This window comes from Pan troglodytes, chromosome 13 (assembly GCF_028858775.2).
Source record: "Pan troglodytes isolate AG18354 chromosome 13, NHGRI_mPanTro3-v2.0_pri, whole genome shotgun sequence".
Classification (NCBI taxonomy): domain Eukaryota; kingdom Metazoa; phylum Chordata; class Mammalia; order Primates; family Hominidae; genus Pan; species Pan troglodytes.
In genome coordinates, this window is record NC_072411.2 from 136,100,369 (window position 1) to 136,121,983 (window position 21,615).

General features: G+C 45.1%; 1 protein-coding gene across 2 annotated transcripts in view; it reads left to right on the forward strand.

Annotated features, from left to right (window-relative positions):
* Window positions 1-8,766: 8,766 nt before the first annotated feature.
* Window positions 8,767-21,615, forward strand: part of TRPM8 (transient receptor potential cation channel subfamily M member 8) — a 91,507-nt gene continuing 78,658 nt past the window's right edge. Inside the window, exons 1-4 of one of the 2 annotated variants that reach the window (XM_054679580.2) lie at window positions 8,767-8,933; window positions 12,783-12,856; window positions 19,471-19,627; window positions 21,117-21,294. In XM_054679580.2, the coding sequence (XP_054535555.1) occupies window positions 8,817-8,933; window positions 12,783-12,856; window positions 19,471-19,627; window positions 21,117-21,294 (526 nt within the window). In that variant the 5' untranslated portion in view covers window positions 8,767-8,816. Of the gene's footprint in view, window positions 8,934-12,782; window positions 12,857-19,406; window positions 19,628-21,116; window positions 21,295-21,615 lie in introns of those variants that run through there. The other variant, XM_063790885.1, reaches the window with a different exon arrangement.

Consider the following 21,615-nt stretch of genomic DNA (forward strand, 5'->3'; position numbering starts at 1 on the left):
TTTCTGATTGAAGGAGTTAGAAACTCCCTAAATGAGCTTTAATGAAAAATTCACTGGCATCTGAACTCCAACTGACTATCTGAAACAATCCTATTGGGAACATAATAAAACAAGTTTTTCTTGAATCAAGACTATGGTGAAATGTAAATTAATATCAAGAAATAATGCATTCAAATAGTAAATATTCTTTGATAATGAAAGGAGAGGGTATATTTGGCTTGTTTTTACATGCTGTGTTTCCTTCTGTTCTTCCAGCCTGTTGAAACAGGCTCATCATTTGTATTATTTAGAGGCAAGAGAGAAACACTGAAGGGCTGGATGAATAATTAAAGGTTTTATTTCCATTTAATTTTCAATCCATTATTGCCAGTGCTGACTTTTTCAGTGTTAGGATTCTTGAGCTGAACATAAGGAAATTGTTATTCCTTAAGACTATTCTATATGTGCTAATACAAAGATACTGATCATGAGAGAAGTTTTAGCTTGTCAAAATCTTGACAGTGCAAAGGACTTACTTCCAAGGTTGTGACTTTGGATGCATATTTATTTATAATTTGGAAAAAAGCTATTTATTATTATTTATTAATAAGATATTTATAATATATTACAAATAATATAATTATTATATAAATAATATAATTACATTATAAATTATAATTACATTACAATTTATAATAATAATTATCACTATCTTTGTTTTGCCTAAGAACTGATATCATTCTTGGCACCTGTGAAGACAGTAGGGGTCCAGGCTGCATAGGGACCCCCGCTTTTCCTCTTATTCTAAGAGGGTCTCAGCAAATAGCATCTTGGAGCATCACCTGCTGCCTGTATCTACCTCCTGTTTCTCACTTCTACTTTTTGGAGCAGGATACCTTGGGGTCAATGACTTCGGGAGCCTCCACTGGCTTTTGCTATTTTCCTAGTTTTCATCCATCTATTCAAACTGAAAAAAATTTGGCTGATAGAGGCAATTAGAAAAACAGGATAATGCCTACAACAAAATAAATCTCAGCTCTCTCCTGGTGGTGACTGAGACATGGAGGCACAGATGCCTAGTGACCTTTTCAGGTATTGTAACCCTTGTATGCACCACTGCCATGCCCCTGCCAAAATAAGAGTGGAGGAGATCTCTCTGGATGGTGTCATTTATATTTGAAGCTTCTGCAAGTGTTATACTCACCATTTTCATGAATAATTGATGGCTCAAAGAGTGAAGATGGCTGGGGTTTGGTGTGGGGCCCTTTGGAGCACTTTCCTTAGAGTATGAACAAGTTTTTCCTCTCTCATTCAGTGTGCAAAGGAAAACATCTTGTTTCTCCCCTCACCCCATTTTTTTTTTATCAGAAAGAGACTTAGAACTAGACAATCCTGCTTGAAAATGGCACTTTAGAACTGATTTGACCATGGTGATAGGTGAGCTAAAAAGCAACTTATAAAACATGCCAGAAACCTTTTTTTATTAGGATAATAAGATAGCACACTAATTTTTTTTGTATTGAGTTCAAAGGATGCATGAATATTCTGTTGTTCATGAGTGACTTCTAGACTATTTAAAATTATTCATGACCATTGATAATAAAAATAATACCATGGCCAACCTCTCCCCTCAACAAACAACATGAGGTTTGTAACCCTTTGTTTAAATTTTGGCAGTGTACTAATGTTGTTAAGATGACAATCTATTTCTTCTCAAAGCTGTATTAAAGTGGCACAAATTAGCTTAATGTTTAAGATTGGGTCTCAGGCCAGCCTGCTTGATTTTGAATTCTGCATCCTCTACTTATCAGCTGTGTGACTTTGGGAAAGTTACCTAACCTCTCTGTGCCTTGGTTTGTCATCCATCTAAAGGAGAAAATAATAATCCGTATAACTCATGGGGAGATGGATCCATGTAAATACTCTTTAAAGTATCCATGTAAAGAGTATTTACATGGATCCATCTTGCCATGTGTTATATGGATTATTATTTTATTACAAGTACAGTGCCTGGCACATAATAGACATGACACAATACATAACAGTTATTTATTACTGACATTTGGATGGTGTTCCTGGTCTGATGGAGATGTATGTTTCATGTGCAAGCAGGACAAATTGTAATGTTCAGACGTTCAAGTTGTGACTACACAAGAACACAAAGTCAAAATTAACATGATATTGCCGCTTGAACATCCAATCAGTTACCTGCATGTGTTTTGAAAAGATTTGATTATATGCTCTGGAAACATTTTATTGCACTTTAAGGACAAGGGGGTCCTTGGTGTGATCTGTGGCCCAGTGGTCCTCTGAAGGTGGTCCTGAGGCCACCTCATTAGCACCTGGGAACTTGCTAGAGATGCAGAATCTGGGGCTCACTGCAGACGTCTCATGCTCTTGAGGTGGGGCCCAGCACTCTGAGTTTTAATAAGTCCAGTGAGTCAGCCTGCAGGATGACGTATAGTTTCCTGTGTGAGAAACTGTAGGAACTGTTGGTCCTTAGTTTGTAACTGCCATCTCTCCTGATAGGTATGGTAGGTCTATCGTGAAGTTTTGAAAAAATGTGAACGGTATTTCAAGAGTCCATCTTGATTTTAATTTTTATGGAGGTTATCTCTATGGTGGTCATTAAGATTCCATTAAATTCATCAGGCCCATTTGAAATTTTTGAGAGTAAAGACCATGAATAGAAATAAATGAGATTATTTATTAAAAACATGAAAGCAAAGATTGACATAGTTAAACAAGTAAATCCTAGAACTGGACAAATCCTTAGCTATCTCTCTGTGAAGGTCCCTTCCTTTGGGCCTGCCATGGAGATAATTCCATTGAATTTTACTTTCATGGCATAGCTTCAACTTGCATTCAGGACATTCTAAGAAATAGCCAGGCTAAGTTTAGTGCTGTAAGTCTTGCATGGCTGTGCAGGGATATTTACCACTATGTGGCCCAGTGTGCTTTTGGCATAGGCATTTTTCTTTTAACTTATTATTTTGAGATAATTATAGCTTCACAGGAAGTGGAAGAGGAAAAAGCATAGAGAGGGTCTGTGTACTCTTCACCCAGTTCCCCTCAATGGTGACACCTCACGTAACTATCATACAAGATTAATACCAGAGAATTGGCATTGGCACAATGCAAAGGCTTTCTCAGATTTCACCATTTTTTTTTTTTTTTTTGAGATGGAGTTTAGTTCTTGTTGCCCAGGCTGGAGTGCAATGGTGTGATCTTGGCTCACCGCAACCTCCGCCTCCTGGATTCAAGTGATTCTCCTGCCTCAACCTCCTGAGCAGCTGGGATTACAGGTGCCCGTCACCACGCCTGGCTAATTTTTTGGTATTTTTTTAATAGAGATGGGGTTTCACCATGTTGGCCAGGCTGGTCTCGAACTCCTGACCTCAGGCGATCCACCCGCCTTGGCCTCCCAAAGTGCTCGGATTACAGGCATGAACTACCACGCCCGGCCCCAGATTTCACCACTTGGACATGCATTCATTCATGTGTGTATAGTTTAATGCAATTTTATCACATCAGTAGATTTGTATAACTACTGCCACAACCGAATTTTGGAACTGTTCCATCACTAGAAAAGCCCCTTCACTCTGCCCCTTTACAATCACCCCATCCTCCTCATCCTACCTGTCCCCAAATGTAGGAGTTCTTTTCACCCTGGCCTCTGTATCAGGGAATGTGGGTTTGAAGTTAGTTTATGGATGCCTTGAAGCTTGTAATTGACTATGTTCATCCTTTCAAGCTAAAATAATCAAAAGGCTCAGGATCCAATTAAAAGAGTTTATTCAAGTGCAAAGATGAGGGCCACCATCCAGACAGCAGAATGACAGCAAAGGATGGTGATCACTGCACCTGGGATGGGGAAAAGGGAGAATCATTTATACAGGCAAAGCCAGAGGTGCTGAACAGAAACACATTTTCTTTTTTCTTTTCTTTTTTTTCTTTTTCTTTTTTCTTTTCTTTTTTTTTTTTTTTTTTTTGAGATGGAGTCTTACTCTGTCACCCAGGCTGGAGTGCAGGGGCGTGATCTCGGATCACTGCAACCTCCCAGGTTCAAGGGATTCTGGTGACTCAGCCTCCCAAGTACCTGGGATTACAGGTGCCCGCCACCACACCCAGCTAATATTTTTGTATTTTTAGTAGAGATGGGATTTCGCCATGTTGGCCAGGCTGGTCTCGAACTCCTGACCTCAAGTGATCCCCCCGCCTTGGCCTCCCAAAGTGCTGAGATTACAGGCGTGAGCCACCATGCCCGGCCAGAAACACATTTTCTGTATGAAGGCTACTGTACAAATGTAAGATTTGATTGACTACTACTGTTTATACTCTAAGGGGGTTGCTTAACAGTCTATTGTAAAGAGGTTACAGTCGCAAGGGTCTCTGTCTCCAACATCATTAAGTTTAGGTTAGAATGAAGGATAGGGAGTCCGGTTAAGGTAGAACATCTCCATCTGGTTTTGCACAACCCTTGCAAAAGTCAGTCAGCAAGGGTTGTGCAAAAATAGCTGTGCTATGTGACTCTGTTTTCAGAGCTTCACTTTTCCCCTTGGCATAATCAACCTGGAAGGTCCTAAAATTTTATTTTCTTTTTACAATCCCTTTGCTTTGGCCATTGGTAAGTTTAGGGCATGATTTCTAGTGCCCCCTGAGGACCTTGGAACAGGCTTCCCCTGTGGCTGGATAAGCTCCTCACTTAACCAGTCTCTTTCTCTTATTTTATCCTCAGCTCATTTATTTCTCTTTGGTTCCTTTGTTTTACATAATATTTTAGTAAGTTTCTTCAACTCTTTCTGCATTGAGATAAAATATAAACATTTAAACTGAAAAAAAACCTCTACCACGTCATCTCTACTTATTATTTATATCTGACATTTTCCCTCCAGCCTCCCTGTCTCCCTTTCCAGAGCTGCCTAAAGTTATGTGAGTGTTTGCCTTCCTTGTTCCCCATTCCTGAGTGTGTCTTTCTACTGCCCTCACAGCTGAATTGACTCAGGATACAATTCCTAGATCACAATCTTTTCCCTCTTAAAAAAATGTAAACACTGTTCCATTTTCTTCTAGTTTATAGTGTTGAAGAAGAGAAGTTTTATACCAGCCTGGTTTTTCTCCTTTAGTAATTTTTTTCTGCTATATCGCTTGTATGTTTTTATGTTTATTCTTTTTTCTTTTTTGAAACAGAGGCTCGCTCTGTCACCCAGGCTGCAGTGCAGTGGCACGAACTCGGCTCACTTCAAGCTCCGCCTCCCAGGTTCACGCATTCTCCTGCCTCAGCCTCCTGAGTAGCTGGGACTACAGGCACCCACCACCACGCCTGGCTAATTTTTTTTTTTTTTATTAGAGATGGGTTTCACTGTGTTAACCAGGATGGTCTCGATCTCCTGGCCTCGTGATCCGCCTGCCTCAGCCTCCCAAAGTGCTGAGATTACAGGCGTGAGCCACCGTGCCCGGCCATTTTTATGTTTATTCTTATACTTAAATGATTTCATCTGGATACCTCTGGCCCTATTAATTTTGCTTGGCAGCAGACCCAGTGAGGTTTTTATTGTGAAGACTCAGATCTTTCTTTATCTCGGGGAAGATTTATTCTGTTGATTTTTCGATGACTGTCTCTTGTAAGTAGAACATTCTTTTCTTTGGAAAGGCCTGTTACTGACATGAAAAATCTCCAGTGTTCTCCATGGCTCCTCTAGCAATGGCCACAGCTAGGTGTGGTGCAGCTGTACCAAGGTTTTCCCTCCTTGGTGGGGTGGGCTAACGTGGAGGGACGCAGCCCCATGTCCCCTGCTGCCGTGCTCTGCCTGCCCAATGCTGCTGGCACCAGGTTACCACGCAGGGCTCCATGGGCCGGCATCCACTGCACATCTTGAGCACATTCTCTGTTTTGACATGGGGTCACACGATGCTGCCAGTCTTTGCCACACTTGATTAGGGTGCCAGCTTCATTAGAAATAAGGACGACTGTCAATTAAGCATTTCACTCATGGATCTTGAGACTTCTAGTCTCAGCTTCTGTCGTGCCTGGGGAAGCACCTCACTCTTCTGCCTGGGGAGGCTGTAACTAGAAAACAATAAAACAACAACAACAACAACAACAAACTGTCCAGAGTTGGAAAAAAACAAAAACAGCCAAAATTGAGTTTGCATGTAAGGAGAGCTTACAATCAATGTGAAAATTTCGGACCAATATCTGGTTAGAATCAGTAAACTATCAGGACTTCAGAATAAGGGGAACATGCTGGGCAGAAAGAAGAGCAGGGAGGCTGCAGTCAGGATTTTCTTTACCAGATCAAAACTCTAATAAAAACAGAACTACTTTTACAGTGTTGGGGGGAAAGTGTTGAATGCAATAAGAAGACATCCCCACGGATGATAAGCTTCTCACAAGTTCCTCCTAGGCTTTGGTGTGCTCAGATCATCCCCAGGGAACTTCTCCTGACACTGACAGATAAGTCCAAGGTGGGCGAGTCAGGAGCGGAAGGACTCACTCTGGGCATGGACATCCCAGCCCTTTGCCCATTGTTTCCAGGGAATTTTGGATTGCTGGATCTGGCGGTGTGATTTTCTTACTTCTCCCTGGCGCATGATGTACCGAGGGATCGGCTTTCTCCCCCTGCCTTTCCCGTTCTCTCTCTTTCAGGGGCATCTCCTTTTCCACAGACCCCTCCTCTCACTCTCCAGGGACCCAGCCTCTCTCTTCCCATATAGCTTCTCTTGGACCTCAGGCCTTAGGTTCCTTCTTCCAATGCTTCTTTTACTTCTGAGCCTGAAGTCCTGCAACAATGTGTCCAGAAGATCAACAAACCTGCAGTACTGGGATAGCTGCCGTCTAAGACTGTATGCCAAGACCCAGAGTCAACCAACTTGAATATCAACTGGTCTCAGAGAACCAGTTGAGACTACCAGCTGCTGAGAAAGGCATTCGGAATGTCAGAGGAGGGCTATTTGCTGCATCTCTTAAATGGCTTCCCAATGTTTTGTTTGATAGAAATGTGATTTGAAGGCAAAAATACCCCTTTTCTGTTGCAGCGAAATAAACAGTTTTTCATTTCAAGGCAAATGAAGTCACTTCCTAAGCCTTGGTGCCCTACTTAGAAGCAATTTGCTGTAAGGGAATCATAGTGAATACCTTGCAGGATTGATTTGTGGTTTTGCAATGATGTATGTAAAGTGCCAATTAATACTCTCAGCTTCTCTTTGAAATGCCTGGGGAGAGAAGTAAAAGAAGCGCTTGTTGTTTTAAACAGTCTAGACCAACCATTTGGAGTGCATTTTAAAGCAGTGCCAGTCTCTGAGGTGTAGGAGGCCTGTGGCTGGCCTGGGAGGGGTGATCTGGATGGAGGAGTCATGGCCCCCTGGGCTGAGGGTCTGAGAGCAGAGTGTGGCTGAGTGGTGGGTCTGCTCTGTGTCTTAGACATTTCTGCATTCGGGAGTTATAACAGGTGACGTGGAAGTAGTTTGCAAACCGAAGGATTTGCAAGGGAGTATTGATTCAATCAAACTATTCATCCAATAAATAAATATGCAGATCTCCTTTATGCACTGTACCAGGCCCTGGAAGTCTAGTGGTGAACAAGATACAGTCCTTGGCCTCAGCAAGTTAACAGGGGTCAAACAGATCATTAAACAAATCATGATGCCCACAGCTTGGTGCAGGTTGAAGGGGCTACACAGGCAGGTGAGCACTTGCTCAGCCTGGGCATTGTGGGGCATCTCCCTGAAGAAGTGATGAGTGAGCTGAGCCTGGAGGATGAGCAGGAGATGACAGCTGGAGGGGTATGGGGAAGAGGGCTCTGGACAGAAGGTGGGACCCCAGATAGGAAAGCCAGGCCCAGAGAGAGAGGGAGGTGGGCACAGTCAGGCCGGGGAGGTGAAGACCAGCAGGGCCGAGCGCAGAGACAACGCGAGATCCTTGGAAGGGGTAAGGAGGAAGGACTGCTGCTGGGATGTGGTGGGACAGACAGGGAGGAGCTTGGAGCCAGGAGGAGGGGACTCAGGGAGACACGGTATGCAGGAGGGATGGTGCTTTCATTTACTGTGTCTGCAGGACAACCCCAGAGGTTGAGTAGGCATTGACAGGTTTTGTCTCGAGCTTGGGATGTGGGTCTGAGTTAGACTTTAGGAGACGAGGGGAGAGGGGCCTCCTGAAGTATGGGATGGGGGCATCTTAGAGTGAGAAAAACAGAGCAGGGACCCCAGGAAGCATTGCATGACAGATCAGGTTTTGCAATGCCCAGGCTAGCAGCCTGCTCCAGAGCCCAAGAGGGAAGTCTTGGGCGATAGAGTCTCAGGATGACCTGGGACAGGCTGACCCCCAAGCCCTACCCACCACCCTTCAGGGGCAAGGGTCTTCTTTTCTGCCTGAGGTGCAAGTCCTCTGGCCAATACAGGCTGCTAGCCATAGTCTGCTCTGTAAATTCCCTTCATCCTCAATTCATTACTTAGCAAGTAGCTATTGCAAGCCCCTCAGATGTAGTGCACTGTGATGCAAGTGGTACAGACTGCTCTTTCAGAGCTTGCAGTCTGGTGGGGCCATGCACTTGGCCACTGCAAAGAGGGGGTGCCCAGGAGGGGATCCTGACTCAGGGATGAGGGGCCAGGGAGGATGGGCTGAGGGGTGGAAACGCCATCTGGGTCTTGGAGGGTGAAGAGGAATTAGGGGCAGAGGCACAATGACCACGGTGGGCCGAATGGAGCGTGGGACATTGCACGTGGCAAAGGGAGAGGGAGAGGGTGGAGGGAAAACGGCATTGGGGTGAAGCTTTGAAGGAAGCCCTGTTACTGTTTGTAACCCAAACTTATCCCCTCCACCCATCGTCACAGAAAAGATGTCCTTTCGGGCAGCCAGGCTCAGCATGAGGAACAGAAGGAATGACACTCTGGACAGCACCCGGACCCTGTACTCCAGCGCGTCTCGGAGCACAGACTTGTCTTACAGTGAAAGCGTAAGTCATGCGCATCACCAGTTTGAAAGGTTATCACTGTAACCTTTGTAAGGCGTCAAATCCTGCATTTGCACATTGACTTTTAGAACATTTTAAATGCCAATGTCTTTAAAATTCCTTTCACTACTTAATGCTCAGTGCTCTTGTTTCCGGTCTGAGCCTTGAATCACAGTCCCTTCTCCAGCTCTATGGCCAGGGTCTCAGTTTGGGTCCATCTGCATTTGTTCTTGTAATGGCCTCCTAGCTGCACTCCTTCACACTGTCTCTCCTGGTTCCAGGCCAGCTTCTACGCTGCCTTCAGGACACAGACGTGCCCAATCATGGCTTCTTGGGTGAGCTGGAGTCGGGGCTGGGTGCCAGTGGGAGCTGTGTCCTTAGCACCTCTCTACCTCTTCCTGCCTGGCTTTGCTGACACTGGGCTGAGTTCCCTCCTGCAGGTTCTCCACCCACTCTCAGATCCTGTCCAACACTCTCATATCCTGTCCAACACTCTCATTTGTCAAGAAATTAAGACAACATTCCAGCCTGACATCCAGTTCTCATGGACTACAGTGTTAAAAGTCGGGATAGCGGCTAGCTTTGGAAAGTAGGAATTGGTGGTGGGAGGCAGTTCTGGGGTGTGGCTTAGGATTTTGATCTCACTGGTGGGTTCCATGGGGGCTGACTTTGTGATCTATCATTGAGCTGTAAGAACACGCACACACAAACAAACACGCAAAAACCTGCTCTCCCCCAGTTTGTGTCTACCTCCCAGGGCCCGGGCTAGGCAAGTGAGGCACCCCTGATGCAAAAGTTAAGGAGGTGCCAGCCCTCAGGGGCTGCCCCTGCACTTGCATGCCTGGGGGGACTGAGCACCTCCTTGAACTTGCTCCCCAGTCACACCTCAGTCCTGGCCACAGGAGAAGCAAACAGTGGGCCAAGGGTGGTGGTAGCTTTTCCAGTGTTTACCCCCTTGCTCTCTTCCTTCAACCCCAGTGACGAAGCACCTCTGGGAGGGCCCTTCTGGAGGGGTCCACCTGGCCTCAGCATCAGAGCCCTGGAAGACAGACAGAGTCTGTCTCTCTTTTTCTTTCTTTCTTTCTTTCTTTCTTTCTTTCTTTCCTTTCTTTCTTTCTTTCTTTCTTTCTTTCTTTTTCTTTCTCTCTCTCTCTCTCTTTCTTTCTTTTTTTTTTTTTTTGAGACGGAGTCTCGCTGTATCGCCCAGGCTGGAGTGCAATGGCGAGATCTCGGCTCACCGCAAACTCCACCTCCCGGGTTCATGCCATTCTCCTGCCTCAGCCTCCTGAGTAGCTGGGACTACAGGCTCCCGCCACTGTGCCTGGCTAATTTTTTGTATTTTTAGTAGAGACGGGGTTTCACTGTGTTAGCCAGGATGGTCTCGATCTCCTGACCTCGTGATCCGCCTGCCTCGGCCTCCCAAAGTGCTGGGATCACAGGCGTGACCCACTGCGCCTGGCTGAGGCTGACTCTTTCTTGAGCCTGCCGCCGTGACCTCCTGCTGGATGGGTCTCCTCTCCTCAGCCCCTGCGGGTGACCCCCTCCCAGATGCAGGCATCCCTATGGGTAGAACTGCTGAGACCATGCAAGAGCATCTCAGTTCTGGGGGGTTCCTTTTTGCCCCCTAAGCACATGCACACCTCTGCAAAGTGCATTTTCAGAGGGTTTTTTAAGCAACAAAGCAGTTTTAAAAAATCATCACCCTTTTTCCTTGATCATTGATTATACAGATTACACAGCTGTTTTCTTCCTGCCTGTTAAGTAGACTTGAAATTAGTTAAGTGGATGAAAAAATTACAGTAAAAATGGGCATCACAGACTTTCAAAACTGTACAGGTGAGCGCTGAAGCTATTTTTGCTTTCAAAATGTTTGTGTTGAAAGATACATAGAAAAGAATGTATACAGGTGAATTTCCAGCTTAAAAAGAATATTGAAAAGAATGCTCTTGTGCCCACCACCAGCTTGAGAAATAGCATATCGTCCCCATGTGGCCGCCCCGTTGGCTTTCCTCTCTCCTGTCAGAGGTTATAACCACTATCCTGAATTTTTTGTTACCCATTCCTTGCTTTTATTTATAATTTTATGGCTTGAGTATATGTATCTCTCTAAACAATACATTGTTTAGTTTTGTTCTGTTTTGAACATTCATGGAATTGTACTATGAGTATTTTTTTGTGAGTTTCTTTCTTTTTTTTTTTTTCCTCAAAACTGTTTTTGAGATTCATCCACGGTGAGACGTGTAACCATTGTTGATTTATTTCATGGCTATGCTGTGCCCTACTGTGTGCTTATGTTTGTTCAGCCTAAGGGGGATGGTATGTGGATTTCTGGTCTTTGCTATGAACAGCAATACCACTTGTAACATTCTTAGATGTGGAAGTCATGACTAACTGGAAAATATTCTTTGAGTTGAGGCTTGGTGGGTGAAGGTAAACATCCCTCTTTCATGGGGTCTGGGTTTAAGACATATGACTTATGGGGAAACTTATGTTCAAAGGATTGGGAAGATAAGGCACGTGGTCACTCTTCTCTGATACCACAGGACTTGCAGGGGCAGAGGGTGAGAAGGGAAGGGGGCACATTGTGAACTTCATTCCAGGAGAAGGGACATCCCCCTTTGCAGTGCATGGCTGGTGGTAGCCTTGCTGCAGGGCATAAGAAGTCAGGGCTGGCTCTGGTGCCAGTGGCCTGTCTTATGAGGCCAACTGTGTGTAAAGTTGTCTGAGAACTCCAGCTGCCAGTATCTGGTGACCTGTGGGAAGTGGCACTGGATTGCTGGGGAGAAGAAGTTCCTAGCAGCCCCACCTCCCCAGGGAAAGGCAGCCCTCTGAGGCTGAATATTTATCGCCAGGCAGCTTTGCCAGGCATTCTGGGTGTGCAAGTCATTCATGGGGCAATTCTGCCTTTCTCCACCAGAGACTCTTCCTCAGGGAGGTAACTTTACTGGCAATAGTGGACAATATTCGGGAACGGTTGTATCTGTTTACTGCCCTCCCCTTCAACTATGCTGGGTGTTTATTGCCTTTGATATTTTTACTAACCTGGTGGGTGTGAAATGGGATCTCACTGTGGTTTTCCTTTGCATTTGCTCATTCTGAATGAGGTTGAGCTTCCTTTCATATGTTTATGGGTTATTCTCTTTCAACGAATGCTTACTCTTGTCTTTGGCCATTTTTTTCCCATCGGATTGTCTGTCTCATTCTTACTGATGTACAGTGCTTATATATTCTGGCTGTCAATCTTACGATGTTTCATACATGATGCAAATACCTTCTTCCACTTTGAGGAGTGTAGGTATTTTTAAAGGAGTTTTTCCTTTGTTTCCAAATAGTTTGCTTCTGCTAACTTAAGGGAAGCTTTTGGTTTATAAAGGCTTTTGGTTTTTTGTCAGAATCAGGTCCCAGATGTGCCTAACTACCTCTCCCATGGAGGGATAAATACATTTATGAAGGGTTTTTGGAATATGTCTTCTTTTAAACAGCAAGCATAAGAGGAATGGGAATCTGCATTGATATATTATTTATGAAAAACTATCATCCAATGCCTATATTCTCCCTGGTAGCCTTAGAGGTGGAAAAACATAATTTGTATGTATATAATACTGTTTATAAATAAGATAAGTCCAAATCACTTCTAGAAAAATTTTCCATTTAGTTATAAAAATTTTAATGTATGCATCTTTAAAAAAAATTTTGTATACTCTAAAGGCATGAACAAATGCTGGATGCTATGAATATGTGGTAAATTCTTAAAGCCTTTGAAGTGGGGTTACATCATATTTAGTATTCATCAATATCAGCAAGGGGTGAGAATAAAGTAGTAATGTGTTATTCAATGTTCTCTCTCCAAAGGACTTGGTGAATTTTATTCAAGCAAATTTTAAGAAACGAGAATGTGTCTTCTTTACCAAAGATTCCAAGGCCACGTAAGCTACTATTTTCCCTCCATTTTTGCTTTCCACGTTCAAAAAATTATCAACCACCCTTACAACAAACAAACAAATGCTCCCTAGTTCATTATTAAGGATGTCTTCGTCTTATAATTCTCAGAAACACTGTGTGCGCAGGAAGGATCTGGCAAGGCGCTTATAGTTGTTACTTAGAGCTATACAATTTTGTTTGGTATTTTCAGCTTTGGCAATAGTTGGAAAAGTCATTGAGGGAGGCTGTCACTCTCTTCAGTATTCCCATGAGATTGGGAACCCACCTGAGTGACCTTGGTAATGAAAGTTGTTTTACAGCTGTTGGCTGGCAATACCATGCATGTGTACATATGTCCATCTTACTGGCTCCTCCGTCAGCCTTTTCTTCCCTGCTGTTGACTTTAGGTCTTTCCTTCTAATTGAGTGTTCATCTGCTCTAAGTCTCATGTGTTTTGGAACATTAAGGCTGGGTTACAAAAGCAGGCTTCACCAGCTCAGCCTACAGGAGTTCTTCAATAACTGTTGATGAGCAAGTGAGTGAGTGAATGGGTCGACTAGTGCTCACCCTTTGTGTAGAAGATGCATTTGAATCTAATTAAACAATTTTTGTCCTACCTCCCACTCTCCTTATTCCTCTCTGCCCCTTCCTTTTTGTTGGCTGGCAATGCAAGAAAGAGTCTAGCTATTAATTGCAAGTTGCTGCTGTAGTTTATAATGAAAAGACTCTCTGTTGAACAGGGGCAATGAACAGAGGAAGGATATAGAAATAAGGAAAAAAGCTTTAGAACCAGCTTTGGTTTCAACCTTGACTTGGCTGGCTCCTCACTGTGTGTCCTTGAGCCAATTATTCTCTTTTCTAAAGCTAATTCTCTTATCCTAAAAATCTAGCAAAAGTATACCTCATGGGTTGTGGTATTCAAGACACAGCATATAAAATACCTACCATAATGCTTCAGAGCATAATTCTTACTTCATGTGAATTAGAAAATGAACACCAGAAAAACTAAGAGATCTCTGCCTTGTCACTGGTAAAAACATACACATCATGAGTCATTCTGACAAAGTGTAAGCTTTGTAAGTCCACTATTTATCCCCTGTATGTTTCATGAATGGGACTTACATACTGGATTGCTAATGCTATCAACCTCCTTGCAAGGAAGCTGTTGCTACCTTTAAGGCAAGTGAGGTCCAGAGAAGTTCAGTATTTTACCCATGGTCATATGTGCAGTGGAAGATGAATGAGAGACTTGAGCCCAGGCTTTCTGATTCCAAGGCTGTGCCTTCTCTATACCATCAGTTGCCTCCCTTTCTAAGAATGGCATTGCTTTGGGCAGAACAAATTCCTCAACACATTCTCAGTTACAGATGTTCAATCTAACTGGCATAAGTGGAAGCTGGAGCAGGGATTCTGTGGGGTGTGATAATGGGATCTTGTGGCTGAAAAGCACAGCCAGATCCAGGGCTTCGGCAACGTCGCCAAGACTCTGTCTCTTTCCACCTGTTGTTCCTGCCCTTCTCTGATGGACGGGCTCTTCACTATTGGAGGCAAAATGGTCATTGTTGGTTGTGCGTTATCAGCTTTCCATTTGCCAGTTAGAGCAAAGAGGGCCTTGCTCCTAGCAATTCCATCAAAAGTCCTGGGCTGATGTTTATGGCTCTTGATGGTCTTGCTTGGAGCATGTGCCTATCTCTAAACTAATCCCTGGGGCTGGAGGATGGATTAGTTGAGGGACAGTGGAATATGTTGATTGGCAAGGCTTGGGAGATGTGTCCAGGTGAACTCAATGCAGAAAGGCATGATTCCTCAAGGAAAATCAGGGCACACTTACTAGTGGAAGGGGAAGTAGATGCAGGTTAGGGAAACCTGTGGCTGTCCACCTTACAGTGCTTGATTACAGCTCAAGTCTGGGTCAAAATGAAGGGAGATGTGGTGGGCAGCCGCAGCTCTCAGCAACACAAGCGGAGCACAGGAACACCTCAGGGTCTTCCAGTTCCCATCTCAGAAGGTATGCAAGGATGCAGGATTCTATAATCTTTGAATCCCCCATGTTTATTATTTCTCTCTCTCCACAGGTAGTTGGATCACTCCATGTAATCTAAGTTACCCATCAGACAAGGGCATCAAATGAAGTGATGATTAATTATATTGATACCCTGGTTTTGCTGTTACTTGCCACACTAGATGACCTAAGCTGCCAAAGTCTCCCCTGAGAATTCTCAGGGTTGCCACCCTAGTGCTAAGACCAACCCACCCTTGCCTCTCTACTCTAACTTCTTGTGGACGCTACTGCAAGATGGTGCCGCACTTTTGCCCCTGCTGCTGTGTCCTCTGAAATGTGCTGCCAGCTTAGGAGCCACCTTCTGGCACACTATGGGTAGTAAGCTCCTAGGTCTGGTTTTGCTCTAGTCACTTCTCACTTCCTTGGCCATGCTGGGTTCCAGGTAGAAACAGAAAGAATGCTACCTTCACAACAGCAGCACTGTGCAACAGAACTTTCTTCCCTGGTGGAAATATTCTATGTCCGCACCATCCAATATGGTAGCCATTAGCCACATCTGGCTATTGATCATTTGAAATGTGGCTACGACAATGAAGGAATGTTTTTAATTTATTTAATTTCACTTAAATATAAAATTAAATAACCACGTGAGGTCAGTGGCTACCATATTGGACGGTGTAGTTCTACAGGATTCAGATTTGGTCCAAGGGGGTAGAACTAGGGTCCTGATGCTTTCCTGTCCTCTTCATTTCTCCTGTCTGTCATCCCTATTCCTCCTTCAGGTATCTGCACTCCTAATGTCTTCCTGGCAATTTCTTTTCTCCATTTATAAACCAGTTCATACAAATTGGTTCTTAGAGGGCTACCAGCCCATAGACCAGAGCTGCCAGGCAGCTCTCTTGGTCAAGGTCACCTGTGACACACCCCTACCCTTAGCAGGGAAAAGGGCCCAACAGTTTGTTTTCAGTTATAGCAAGAACAGGTGGGGCGGGGAATTCTCTCCCCCATCCTCCAATAAGCTTGGGTGGGTGGACAGATCCCAAAGGATGGTGGGACAGTGGAAGCTATGGAGAGAGAAGAGGAACATCAGGAAGTAGCCTGGGCTCAGGAAGTGCCCTAACACTTAGGAAGAGAGAGGGCAAGAACATTGTGCTGAATTCTGGTTGACATATCTTGGCCACACTGAGTGATGCCCTGGGAACTGTTCCAAAACAGAGGTGAGTTTGCTGCTGGAGGGTGATTTTGGATCCAGTCTCTAGCTCAATCGTTATAGCTTTAGAAAATATTAAATGCCTTGAGAAATATTTGGAATAGGGATCATTTCCATACTGTGTGGTAATTAAGACTTTTGGTTACAAGGAGCTCAACTACCTAAACTTAAAGAGGGGATTTACTATAAGGAAAAAGAAATGCCACCTAAGATCAGAGAGTGGTCAGGCCTCTGGAGTAGTTAGAAATGGTGACTGATGAGGGGGTACTCAGCAGGTCCCCTCTGCCCGTTCCTGCCTCCACCTCTCCCTGCACACCTGTTCTCTTCTTTCTCAGAGTAGCTATGATTGTGCTGTGGTGCCTGATCTTCCATGTCACAGGCCTAGACCTACAGAGAGACAGGAGCAGCTCTTTTGGTCCTAATTTCAAATTCTTAAGAAAGGGATGCCTATGTCAATCCTGGATTAACTTCCCATCCTTGAGCCTGTCAATTACGAACATTTCCACAATTCAGTTATATGAACAGGCTCATCTTGATCCTACTGTGTAGATGAGGTTGGAGAGAAGAGACAGTCTCACTGCAGTCCACGTCATTGCGCCATCTCTAGCAGGGACCTGCCTCCATGTATCTCCAGCAGCATCCCCAACCCCCAGGAGAGCAAGCTGCTCATGAGGATTGCTGCTGAGAAGCATTTGTTCCTCATTATAGAATTTCTTTTTTGAGTGGCTTTGGTAGTTACCCTGGGCTTCCAGCACTTCAAGAAGATCACTATCAGCAGAGCAACTCCAGTTGAAGCCAATTGCTTTCAGGCAGCAGAAACTTGGCCACAGTTTGGCTGGGAATCCATGTGCTTCTGGACTGGTCATAAAATTTGCCCATAAAGCAACTCATTTCTGCTCTTATTGTGTTTTTAGAAAAGTCATAGAAATGCATATCACTATTACCATCTTGTAAATGAAAATGTGACCTCCTGCCACAGAGTGCTTTTAGAATGAATCCTACATTTTGCCATATGTTAAGTAAGGTGAACAGTAAAGAAGATCTTGAAAACACAGCCTTTCTCTGGCCATGAACAGCTATGTATACTTAAGCTTGTATTCTGGAAGGAAAACATATCTACTTTACAAAAATCATTGAGGATACAAACCATTTAAAAGAAGACCAATCAATGTATTTATTTGCTCATTTGTTCATTCATTCAAAGGACATTTGCTAAATGCCCTGATGTGCCAGAAACATGGGGACAGAGAATATAAGATAAAGAGTCCAGCTGGAAGCAAATGCTAACAGGATTTCCTCAGTTTGTATATCTTTATTTGGTTCAGCCTGTGCAGGGGATCCTTGCTCCAGAGTCACCATGTATGGTTGCCTGGGCTGTGCACTGCACAAGGATGCTGGGGTGAGTGGGGTTGAATCTTGTTATCTGACCCTGCATCCTGGTGCTGACCCACATCTGCCAGAGGGGGATGCCTTTTCTGGTAGGTTAGTGGTGAATGGCTGACCACAAACTTTATTGTGGGGTCTAGAACACGGATAAGAGTGATGGAGGCACTGATCTTACCAGGACTTTGGCAACAGGTGTAAACTGAGACTATTCTGGGCAAATCAGAACATTGAGTCACCCACTGATAAAAGGAGAGCTGTGCCCTTAGGGCCTGTTTCAATGACCAAACATGTCTCCCACTTTGCTATTCTCTAGCCTTCTCAGGACAGAACTCTCTGTTCTCCTTCTCCACTGGCCATGGCCCCCTTGAATTCCTAGCACCCTTGGATCTTGCCCTAAGATTGGTCAGAGAGACAGCAGGGAGGGATGCAGAACCAAGTGGATGGGGCAGGCAGAAGGAAGCTGGGAGGAGGGTGAACAGTGCCTCACTGAGTGGGAGTTGTTTTTGGCTAAATGAGAATCTTGGTTGTTGTTGTTCCTGTCTTTGGAGACCACATCTCTCAGGATGCCCTGGATAGAGAGGTCAAATAGTCATAGAATGTGTTTTTAGATTTTTTTTTAACTGCATTTTTGCTTCTTTTCTGTTGTCACTGCCCTCATTAATCCTTGATTTGCATGTAAGGCACCACAATAGCCTAAGTCACCTTGATGGAGCAGGTGCCATATTCCAGGCCCAGTGAAACACTGTGCATCATTTCCAACCCTCATGGCAAGCCTGACAGGGGAGGGGCTGTGCGAGAGTAAAAGGAGGTGTTTTGTTTGTTTCTCTACACTTTGCCAGATGTCATGCTTAGCTATTCCTAAGAGACCAACTTAAAGGCAGGAAGGACATCTCGCTCATCTTGGGCTGCTGTGAAGCTCAGCCCAGGGCTGACTCAGAGTGGATTTTCGGTCAGTATCTGTTGAATGAAGGTGGTATGTTGGCAAAGGCACAAGGGAAGAGGATTTACCACTGACTGCGTTTCTTTTTATCCTCTTCCAATTTCCTGTTATGCCTCTGTGTCACCTAATGGATGAATTTAGTTCCATTGCATTTTTAACGAGAAGATCTCGTGTTCATTTACCGCACAGTTTGTCCTCATCTACCCCAAATTATTGAAAGTCTCTCTAGCAGCTAATGTCCAATAAGGAAAGGATGATCTCTCCAGAGTCTGGAACATTTTGGGTCTCTGCCAAGGGAATGCATCTTCCCAGTGAGTTCAGCCCATGGGAAGGATGTCTCACTTCACTTCAGAATAGCCTTACTGGCTGGGCAAACTGGCAGGGTTGGTGCTGAGGCACTGAGGCCAACTCAGGGCTCCTGTGTGTTATGAAATGTTTGAGAAGCTGAATAAAGTTTCCAGATTTCTGAAACTTAGTCTCATAACAGCCCCATGGACAGAAGATAGATTCCATGACAGCAGGGCTTTGTTCTGTCCTATCAGCACAGAGCCAGCTTGTTGATGAAGGGACAATAAACACCAGGGATAAGACATCAAACTAGTTTCTTTCTTTCTTTCTTTCCTTTTTTTTTTTTTTTTTTTTTGAGATGGAGTCTCGCTCTGTCGCCCAGGTTGGAGTGCAGTGGCGCGATCTCAGCTCACTGCAACCTCCACCTCCTGGGTTCAGGCCATTCTCTTGCCTCAGCCTCCAGAGTAGCTGGGATTACAGGTGCCTGCCAACATGCCCAGCTGATTTTTGTATTTTAGCAGAGATGGGGTTTCACCATGTTGCCTAGCCTGGTCTTGAAATCCTGACCTCAAGTTATCCGCCCACCTCACTCTCCCAAAGTGCTGAGATTACAGGTGTGAGCCACCGCACCCGTCCACATCGAACTAGTTTCTACACAACCGAGATGATGAAAACAGTCTGAAAATAAGACTTGAAGGTATCCTTTGTGTGTCTATTTAAGCTAACAATACCAGTTTCCATAAGCAGGCTCAATGAAATCCTTCCTTCCTGTCCACACCATCGTGCTTATCAGGGAGAATGTGTGCAAGTGTGGCTATGCCCAGAGCCAGCACATGGAAGGCACCCAGATCAACCAAAGTGAGAAATGGAACTACAAGAAACACACCAAGGAATTTCCTACCGACGCCTTTGGGGATATTCAGTTTGAGACACTGGGGAAGAAAGGGAAGGTAAGCAATGGTTTTCTACTTTGGCAGCTAATTCATAGGCCAAAATGACCTGGGCTACCTTGATTTACTTGGAATTGTCTAATAGGATGGAGGCAGGAGAGATGGGTAGTAAACACCAAAAATGATTGCAGAAAAAGATACATCTTGTAAAAGCCAAAAAGCAGTTATTAGGCTATGCTCAACAGGAAAACTCAACAGGTTAAGGACTGGATTATCACCTAGCCTCCTGTGTCCACACGCAAGGCAGGCATCCACGTCACATCCACCTTGAGCCCTACTGCTACTGAGGGCCCCATGAATGCTTTTGTGAACCCTACTGCTTAGCTCTGCGTACTCCTGAGGTACATATGGCCCTGAATATGCATTCCCCTCATACTCACTGTGCAAGCTCTCCAGCAAGGTTTCGCAAAGGTGTTTAATGATCAGAAATAGCCTTTCCTACATCCTCCGTGCTCCCAGTCTCAATGAGAGCACCGTCCACAGGCTGTTCCTGCAGGGCCCGGGCCTCTCATCTCCCAAACCCCCATGGCATTCCTGGTAGGTGACCCAGCCCATGGCATCCTGGGAGGTGACCCAGCCCCATCCACTGCTGACTCCCCCCAGGGCCTCTGCCCTGGAATGGGCCGGCACACTCTCTTGCTGCCTGCAGCTCTGCCCACCTCCCTGTGGCCTCAGCATGGCCGCTGGGGGACTCCCTAAATGTAAAGCCTACCCTGTTCCTACCCGGCTTCAAATGCCTCAAGTCACCCCTCTGCCTTCAGGACAAAGTCCCAAGTTCTCCACCTGGCCTGTGGGGCTTTTCAGGGCCCGCGCAGCGCCCCCACTCCCCCGAGTCTGCTTTCCTTCCGTGAACCCTGAATATCTGAGACAGGTCTCAGTTAATTTAGAAAGTTTATCTTGCCAAGGTTGAGGAGGGATACCCGTGGCACAGCCTCAAGAAGTTCTGACAACATGTGCCCAAGGTGGTCAGAGCACGGTTTGGTTTCATACATTTTAGGGAGACATGAGACATTAATCAACATATGTAAGATGAACGCTGGTTCCTTCTGGAAAGGTGGGACAACTCACGAAGCAAAGGCGGGACAACTCGAAACGAGAGGGGGCTTCCAGGTCATAAGTAGATAAGAGACAAATAGTAGCATTCTTTTGAGTTTCTGATTAGCCTTTCCAAAGGAGGCAATCAGATGTGCATCTATCTCGGTGAGCAGAGGGGTGACTTTGAATACGGTGGGAGGCAGGTTTGCCCTAAGCAGTTCCTAGCTTGAATTTTCGGGCCCCAAGATTTATTTTCCTTTCACACTTCCACTTCCTCATGGGGCCTTGGCACGGCGCCCGCCTGGGACCCCCAATGCCGCGATCCCTGCTGCCCCCACCCCGCCCCTCTTCTAGAAGCAGGCAAGCGTGGGCTTGGAAGTTGGGGGGGGGATGCTAAACCCCGACCTCAGGAGAACACAGGCCTATCCTGATACTTCTGCTTCTCTCCCCATAGTATATCCGTCTGTCCTGCGACACGGACGCGGAAATCCTTTACGAGCTGCTGACCCAGCACTGGCACCTGAAAACACCCAACCTGGTCATTTCTGTGACCGGGGGCGCCAAGAACTTCGCCCTGAAGCCGCGCATGCGCAAGATCTTCAGCCGGCTCATCTACATCGCGCAGTCCAAAGGTGCGGGTGGGAGCAGCGACCGCGGGTTCTTCCATTCGGGCTGCACCAAGTTTGGGGAGCAGAGAAGGCATTTCCCGTGTGCAATTCCGGAGAATCCGGGTGCTGCTAGAAGCATCTGATTAATCGTTATCTTATTGAAAGCCATATCCTCAAATGAATGGACACGGAGCTCTGGCAGATAGCTGGGGAGCTTCACACAGTAACTCTAAATCAGCGTTAAGGTGCTTCCTTAGGGGAATTTTTTTAATCTTGTAAGATTTTCATTTTGTTATTAACACACGTAAAATTTTACCCAGAATTTCGGTTCAGGTGAATTGGAAA